General features: G+C 36.2%; 1 protein-coding gene across 1 annotated transcript in view; it reads right to left on the bottom strand.

Moving 5' to 3' along the window:
- Positions 1-224: 224 nt before the first annotated feature.
- LOC114334446 (homeobox protein onecut) overlaps positions 225-9,326 on the bottom strand; it is a 267,715-nt gene continuing 258,613 nt past the window's right edge. The window contains exon 4 of the mRNA XM_028284487.2: positions 225-855. Within this exon, the coding sequence (XP_028140288.1) occupies positions 607-855 (249 nt within the window). The 3' untranslated portion in view covers positions 225-606. The remainder of the gene's footprint in view (positions 856-9,326) is intronic.

Below are 9,326 nucleotides of genomic sequence, written 5' to 3'. Positions count from 1 at the left end.
TAGATAGCGCATTATTTTGAGCTTTTCGGCGAATTAACAATTATTTTGTTATTAACAAAATAAGAACATATATTGAGTAATCGCGATTAGTCACATTCGATTCAGCGACTAAAAATACATCAGAAAAGACCTTAATACTATCAAGTTCTTTACAGGGCTTCTAATAATACGTGAAAAATACCTAATTTTACCATAATTTGTTAATAACAATTAAACGGGTAAGATTTGGGCTTGCAGACCACTTCGATTGGATTAAGTGACCCAAACTCATAACACCACCATCAAATCACGGCGAGCTAGAATTTCCCACGGGGCCCCTTATGTTGCGACTAGACTACAAAGTGTCCTGAGTCCTAGAAACCACAATACATTAGTACGGACATTCTTAAAGAATATCGCAGATTGGGATCATATGTCCTTGAATTATGCAAGTAAATTGGTACATAACTATAGATTGTCTTGTAAAATACATTTGCATCCAACAAAAATTATAACGATAGGTCAAATACACAATGTTGGTGAATCTACACTAATCTAATTGTTCTAAAAATGCTACACTTAAACAAAGTGTCACAGCAATAACAAGTGACGATCACGAAATGCATGTCACAAGACTTCGTCATGATCATCCATATCATTGTCCATATCTCCGTCCTGATCCAGGTCGTCTTGATCCATTCCTGGTGATAGTTGTTGGTGGAGCATGGCCTGAGAAACGGCTTTCGGGTCCTCGTCTTTCCATTTATCCATGGACCTCCTTCGCGCGTTCATGAAGAAATTACCTACAGTTGTCGGTTCCAAGCCCAGTTGCCGTGCTATCGTTACCTGCATTTCTTTTGATGGCCTCTTTGTTTCCTAAAATACAAAAAGTATATTTATTTTACGGCACTATTATTATACATATACTGATAACTAAACGGCAGACGACATTGATATCATGGCAAGAAGAAAGGTGGACCTAGTTCAATCGTTCACGGCATTGGAAGCAGTAGCAAAAGGAATGGGGCTACAAGGTAATACTAGTAAAACTAAGCATATGAAGGTCACAAATAATAATCAAGTAGCAAAACCCGAAGATCTAACGGATCTTTTGATAGTTAGTATTATTTCCGGTTGATTTCCTATCCTTCTAGTTACTTCCACGTTCGAAATTCTTTGAATCCATGATATTCGTAGGATTCTTCTGTAACACCAAAATTCAAAGGCGGCCAACTTATTCAAATGGACTTATTTCAACGTCCACGCTTCCAAGCCATAAAGAAGAGTAGAGAACACGTAACATCGAAGCATCCTTAGGCGTAGTTCTAACCTTATATCCCGACAACAAAGAAACTTTTTAAGTTTAATGAATGATGCACGTGCTATTTCAATACGTGTCTAAATTTCTTTGGTTTGGTCTACATTTGATGTTATCCATGTTCCTAAGTATTTGTAGTTATCCACACTCTCAATCACAGTATCTTTAATAGTTAATTGGATGTTTACGTGTGCTGATTTAGTTATGATCATGCATTTAGTTTTCTTTAAATTCATCTTCAGTCCGTACTCATGACAGCGTTCATTAAGGCGTTGCATTACGTTCTGTAAATCGTTGTTGTTATCTGTTATTAATACTGTATCGTCTGCAAAACGTAAGTTGTTCAAAACTTCTCCACTGATAGATATACCTTCTATTGAATCTTTTCCAACTGATACTAAGGCATGTTGAATTTTTCCCCATTTTTGGTCAACAGTCAGAGTTTCCGCACTATCTTCTTTGACTTTCCTTAAGTTCTCGTTTATTTTAAATTTCAGTTCCGCATAGGTCTTGTCTTGTTTGAGCCGCCTTGTATCCATGATTTTATTGGAGCTAGGGCTCTTTACCTTCTTTAGTTTCACTCTCATAGACAAAACAACCGGGTTGTGATCGGAGGATATGTCCGCTCCTGGATAAGTTTTAGATGATATTATACAATTTCTATATCTTCTGTTGACGATAATATAATCTATTTGATTTCTGACTATTTTGTTGTTATTGTCAGCTGGTGACTTCCATGTATATAGTCTACGTTTAGGAAGTTTGAACAAGGTATTTGCAATTATGAGTTCCTCATTGATACAGAAATCAACAAGCCTATCGCCACGTTCATTTCTTTCCCCGAGTCCATATCGCCCCACACAAATCTCCACTTCTCCTTGACCGACTTTAGCGTTCAAATCGCCCATTATAATATTTATGTCATGTCTTTTAGTTAGCTTTAAGACATTGCCAATTTGTTCATAAAAGGACTCTATGGTGTCTTCATCCTTGTCTGCAGTGGGTGCATATACTTGGATTATATTTATTTTACGATTTAAATGAGAGTTGAGAGACAGCATTAATACTCGATCAGAGTAAGGAACAAAGTTACTAGGTTACTAACAGCCTTTATAGGGAGCATAATGTTACTAGGTATATCAAAAGAAACATGCTGCGGTGGATGGGCCATTTAGAGAGAATAAATGAGATGGAGCCGTCGAAACACATTTATAACCAAAGACCGGATGGCGTGAGGAGGAGAGACAGATCTAGAGCACGATTTAAGAACCAGGTGGAAGACGAATTACGAGTATTAAGAGTACGAAATTGGAAAACCAAGGTGACGGATAGGAAGACAAGACTCACCATGGGTTGTAGAGCCAGTGATGATGATGGTTATGATGATGATGATAATTAAAAGTTTATATAAATCAATAAACTGAACAACTTCAGGCAAAATACGACACCTTTAATGTCAATAAAAATTAAAAGAAACGACGGGAAGACACAGAAATACACAAGAAAAATTTTTAAATAATAATAACGAAGTAATTAGGGGTATAGAAGACAACCTGGAGAGATGGAAAGAATCTATTCGGACAATTTTTGACTGCTATAGACCTTATGCTTCACAGATGATCGAAGCAATGGAAAAGGTCCAGACGTAACCAAATATGTTACTCACGCATTAAAAGCTCAGAGCTCAGCTCAAAAACGGAAAAGCCACCGGTTCAGATAACGAAAGTAAAAGTCTAGACCTAATGACAGCCCTATTCAATAAGATATGTGACACAGTGTGGCACCAATTGAGACCATAATGTGAGAGCAAAGATGAAAGCACACGTTGTTTAAAGATGAAATGATAATCACCCAATACTCGGATCATTTAGTATTAAGTTCCTAGAAGGAGTGGAAAGGGAAGGCAACAAAGTTATAAGAGAGAAAGCTAGAGAAGACATATCTGTGAAGCCATTGAATATTAGTGGGACCCAAGATATAATCTCACGAAGAAATTTCATATAATTATAGAGTCATATAAGTATAATTTTTTCCATAGAATTATTCCTTCTATGCAAAAGTAAAATGGGTTATAATCAATTTGTATTTAGGAATATTCTTGGAAATAGAATAAGAAATAGAATACACTATTTGTTTGTACGTTCTCTTACAAAAACGTTGTGAGTTCCGATATAATGTGTTTCATCCACTTCGAGAAGGCATTCGACCAAGAAAAACACGATACAGTTTTCGATTGACTACAAAGACCAACCACTACGATATAAGATTGCTAAAATGTTTATATTGCAATCAAGTAGCCTCTATCCAAATTGGAGATAGTTGTACTGAAAAATTACTCATAAAACGTGGAGTACGCCGAGGCTTTGGATGCCAGACAAGAGGGAGTAAGACTAGGCGGTGAATTATTCAACAATATTAGATAGGTACGCTGACGACATAGATGTTTTTGCAGAAAATTTACAAGATTTCCAAACATTAGTAAATCTATCCAGTGAAGCAGACTATCGGAAAGGCTTGAAAATTAACACTTTTTGGATGATAATTCAGATAATAAGGTTAACTAATGAAATTAACAAGAGCAACAAGACCAGAGTTATAATGTCAACAGGAGAAACAGAACGCATAGAACTGAAAGGAGGAATCCGCCAAGGAGACTCGCTCAGTCCATTGTTATTCAATATGGTGATGAATCAAATAATTCACGAAGTAAGAAAACGACATGGATACCACATGGGAGCGCATAAAATCACGATACTATGCTATGCCGATGATGCAGTACTAATTGCTGATAACGAAAATGACCTACAAAGGCAGCTCCACACTTTCAATATCACAGCAAATAAAATTAATATGAGAATATCAATAGAAAAAACTAAATGTATAGTGATAAGTAAAGAGCCGCGTAGATGCAAGTTAGAAATAGACGGCAAAATTGTAGAGCAAGTAATGAAATTCAATTACCTAGGAGTAGAGCTCACTAGTGACAGGAATATAAGAACAAAGACCATATCACAAGCAACAAAAGCGGCAAGAGTAAGTGGTTGCCTCCGAGAAACCATATGGAGAAACAAATATCTGACCACAGAAAGCAAAATAAAAGTATACAAGACAACAGTAAGACCTATCCTAACATATGCAGCGGAGACAAGGACCGATACAAGAAAGACGAAACAACAAATCAACAATATCGAAATGAAAGTATTAAGATCAATAGCAGGCATATCATTAAGATACAGACAAAGCAACAGAAGTATACGAGAACGGTGCAAAATTCAAAATATTAACAGGTGGATAAAAACAAGAAAGAAAAACTGGAACGAACATGTAAACCGAATAGAACCAGATAGATTAGCAAAACATCTGTAAAAACAACAAGCCGTATAGCAGAAGCCCCGTTGGAAGGCCGCCGAAAAGGTGGAAAGACAATGTACAGTCAACAACAACTGAAACAGAATAAGAGGCAGTCAAACAGGAGTAATCCTAGTCGCGCGAAGAAGAAGAAGAAGAAGGATGATGATAATTCGACAAATTAATATAGATCAAGGTCTGCTTTATCTTAATGGATCGTTTCTTCCGACCCCGAATGGCTAATACCCTTTATTGCCCTGAAGCTGAAAAATTGACTCAGGACACCACAATGGCTGAATATTCAAAAGAAATTGCCCTAAGTCCCGGGTAAGCCTTAAGTGGGGAGAGGGCGCTGAGAATCCTCCGGTCAACTAATAATGTCCCAAAAGTGAAAAAAAATGGTACGTGGAACTGTCGAAGCATGTGCCAAGCAAGCATGTCTGAACATAGATATTTTAGGATGCAGTGAAGTTCGATGGCCAAATTCTGGAATAAAAGTTAAAGTAGTGGGGTTCCTACGGTTTTCTCCGCATCCCACATTTCGCTCGTCATCGTTTTCTATCCACCCATTCGTTTTCGTCAATAGCTCTATTTGCCATAGACTGTTCTATGCCTTTCTTCCATGTTTCTGTAGGCCTTCCTCTTCTTCTTCTATTTATGGGTGTGTAATTTAATGCTCTTTTTGGCCATCTTTCCTCTGACATCCTCATAACATGACCATACCATAGCAATTTTTTTGTTTCTATATGTTCAACCGTGGAATATAAACTCTTTGTCCGTCGTCTTATTTCCTCATTTGGTACATGTTCTAATCTAGATACTCTGCATGCTCTACGTAAGTAATCCATTTCCGCTACTTCTATATTTTTTCTTTCCTTTCCTGTGAGTTGCCAACACTCTGCTCCATAAGTTATAATAGGTTCCAAAATTGTTCTGTAGATTGTTAACTTTGTGTTAAGCTTCACCATGTTAGACCATAGTAGACCATTTAAAATACGAGTTGCTTTCCTTCCTTGCTGTATCCTATGCTGTATGTCTCTTTTTGTAGTTCCTTCTTCTGATATTATGCTTCCTAAATATCTATATTCCTTACATTTCCTTATATTTCTTAACTCTAATTCCGGATCTTCGGTTTCCTCTCCTATTCTCAAATATTCCGTTTTCTCCATGTTCATACATAGGCCCCATTTTTCATATTCGGTCTGTAACTTTCTTAGCATATAATCCATATCATGTTCATCGTTGGCAAGAATTACTTGGTCATCAGCAAAAAACAAAGTTGTTAAGCAGTTTTCTTCAATCATTATTCCCATCCCAGCAACTGTTTTCCTCCATTGCTCCAGAGCTTTCTGGATGTATATTTTAAATAGTGTTGGCGATAAGCAGCACCCTTGCCTTTTGTAACAGGGAATAGTTTCGACATAGATTTTCCCTGTTTAATACAACTTTTCGGATTTTTATACATATTTTGAATTGCTCGCACATATGCTTCGCTTATGCCTATCGTGGTCAAAATTTCAAAGAGTTTCTTTAAAGGTACCGTGTCGTAGGCTTTTTCCAGATCAATAAATGTTAGGTGAGTAGACAGATTCCTTGCTCTTCTTTTCTCTATCATTTGTTGCATCACGAATATGTTATCTGCGCACGATCTACCGGCGCGAAAACCACTTTGTTCTTCCATGTCCTGAATTTCTAATTCCACCCTTTTCTTTAATACTCGGCCATACAACCTCCCCATTGCACTGGTTATACTTATACCTCTGTAGTTTTTGCACAACGTTTTGTCTCCTTTTTTGTACGAGCTAATGTATGCACAATTCCAGTCTTCTGGTATTTTTTCTCCCTGCAACATGCATTTGTTGAAGAGATCCGTCATTATTTCGTGCAGTATGTCTGGTCCATATTTTATCAGTTCGATGGGGATATTTCCAGGTCCTGATGCTTTCCCGTTTTTTTATTCTAATAAGGCTTCTTTTATTTCTTTTGTAGTTATTCTTCTAACTTGTTTATTTACATTCGTCTGCATGTCCATTTCATTTACCACAAATTCGGGTCTAGTTTCCTTCAGTAGTATCTTATAGTAATCTTTCCATTCTTTGGTACTTATTAAATTTAAATTACTCTGCCCTTTATTTTCTTTTATAATATTTTTTATCGTTTTCCATGCTTCAGCTACTTTGGATCCGCCTGTGTATCTTTCCACCTCTTCGCACTTTCTTTCCCATGTGTCATTTTACTGCTTATTACTTCTCTTTTCACTTCTCTGTTCAGTTGTGCGTATACTCTTTGATCTTGTAAGTCCTGTGTCTGTAGCTATTTTTGGTACGCTGTCTTCTTGTTGTCTACTAAACCTTTTAGTTTCTCTGACCACCATTCTGGATTTTGTTTATCATCTTTTTCCAAATACCCTAACGCTTCCATTGCTGTTGCGTGTATGCTTTCTTTTATTTGCTGGTACAACTTTTCGGTGTTATGAGTGTTACTTTCTGTAAATCTTAATTTTGAGGCCAGTCTCAACTTATACAAAAATTTGGTCGATTCGTGTTTTAAGCTTTCCAACTTATAACACTTTTCTGAAATATTAGTTTCTTCGTCTCTTTTTAGCCTTTTTGTATTTGTTGACCGGTAAGTTATTCTTATGCTGGCTATCAACAGGTGGTGATCGGATCCACATTCTGGTCCCCGGTATACCCTCACGTCTGTAGTCTTGAGTTTAAGTCTAGAGCTTTCTCTTTGGATTATGTAGTCAATTATTGACCGTAGTTTTTTTGTAGGTTGCGTCCATGTGAATTTGTGGATATTTTTTGTGAGAAGAACCCATTCATTATTTTTAGCGATCGGAATTGGCAAAAATCTCTCAGACGAGTACCGTTTTCATTCAGTGTTTCTTCGCCATACCTCCCCACTACAGAGTGATTCTGCTCTTTTCCTACTCTCCCATTTGCGTCTCCTAAAATGTACAATTCATTGTCATTTTTAATAGCATTTACTACATCGGATAGTTTATTGTAGAAATTGTCCTTTGTTTGTTTATCTGCATCTTCATTGGGAGCGTAGATTCCGATTATTGTTATGCTGTGACCGTTTTTCTCTATCTCTAATGTGATTATTTGCTCATCCACTTCTTCCCATTTTTTAATGTGTTTTATAGTCTTTCTTAATTGCTATAGATACTCCCCTTTTGGCTCTGCAGTCTTTAGGTACACCACTATAAAGATGAATGTAGTTCCCCGTCTCTTCATTTCCTATCCCCTTTTTCTTCGTTTCCGTGAGCACACAGATATCAATATTTTATTTCTCCAGCTCTGAAAAAACTTCTGTCTGTTTAGTTCATATCCCTTGTATATTCCAGGTTGCCATTTTCCATGTCCGTTTTCGTAGCAATTTTCGTCGTCGATTTGATCCATCCGGATTCCGAGGCGTTAAGTCGAAATATAGATGAATACTTACCATATTTATTATTCATAAGATGACACAACAAGAAACATTTTGACAACAAGTCATTTGAAGGCAGGGACGGGATTTACAGCAGATAGCAGTTAATTCTACAGGGCAAGATTGAAGGCAAGGGAGGCCCTGGACGCAGACGTATATCCTGGCTTGTCAATCTTAGGAAATGGAAATGGACTGGTCTAATGTCAACTGATCTTTTTCAAGCTTATGTGATTAGATAGAATAAGGTGGGTCAATGTGGTCACCAACATCACTAGAAGATAGGCTTCCTTTAGAAAAAGATTATTTTGATTTTTTTTTTATAAATTATGTGAAATAAAGTCAAAATATAGAAACAGCAAATTTTCGGAAAGCTCCAATCTAATCTGCACTTATACTAAAATCACACTACAGATGCACTAGAAATAAACAAACCAAGACACGTTGAGGAACACTCCCGAATCATGATTTACAATGTATAAACTTTGTAAATCATTATTTGGGATTTACAATGTATGTATAAATATACATTGTAAATCATAATTCGGCAGTGCTCCTCGTAATATTCAACGTTTCTTGGTTTGTTTATTTCTAGTGCATCTTTATTGTAATTGAGTACTGTACTGGAATAGTTAGTTTACTTTTTAAACGTACAAAAGTGGTACCTTAGAGTATACATTTTTTTAAAGATGATACTGTACTACAATTTCTAAATAAATATAAATAAATCTGTGTAAAAATCACCAAATATAAATGATGCTGAAACAATATAATATATATTTTATATACTCGCGTGACAGATAAGGCTAGCACGGTTTATATGTTTAAAACTTCGTAAATTTCATATAGAAAATGTTATTTTTTTAGAGACAGCCTTGAACTGACTGAAAATTCTAACAGGGGAGGCAAGTGCTTAATTTTTATTTTCTAATGGTAACTGGAAGTGGGTTAATAGCAACGAAACAATTAACACGCAAACTATGCTATTACATGCAGTCAACAGTGTCCATAAGAGTAATCAGTAATCATGGTCAATACCATTATTATATCAGAAAATGTAAATCAACTTTAAGTATGTACTTTGAGAAGGACTAAATTTGGAGCAGTTGCACCTTTAAAAACAAAAGAGAGCGTGTGTGTTTATCATTTATTTATATGTTAGCCTATTTTCATATAAGTTGGACCACCTCTAGAATTTGCAGTTTATGACGATTACCATAAAAAAGATAATAATCTACATGCTTTTATA

Source organism: Diabrotica virgifera, chromosome 10, assembly GCF_917563875.1.
Source record: "Diabrotica virgifera virgifera chromosome 10, PGI_DIABVI_V3a".
Classification (NCBI taxonomy): Eukaryota; Metazoa; Arthropoda; class Insecta; order Coleoptera; family Chrysomelidae; genus Diabrotica; species Diabrotica virgifera.
The sequence above is the reverse complement of the archived record's forward strand: the minus strand, read 5'-3'. Positions and strand labels throughout refer to the sequence as shown.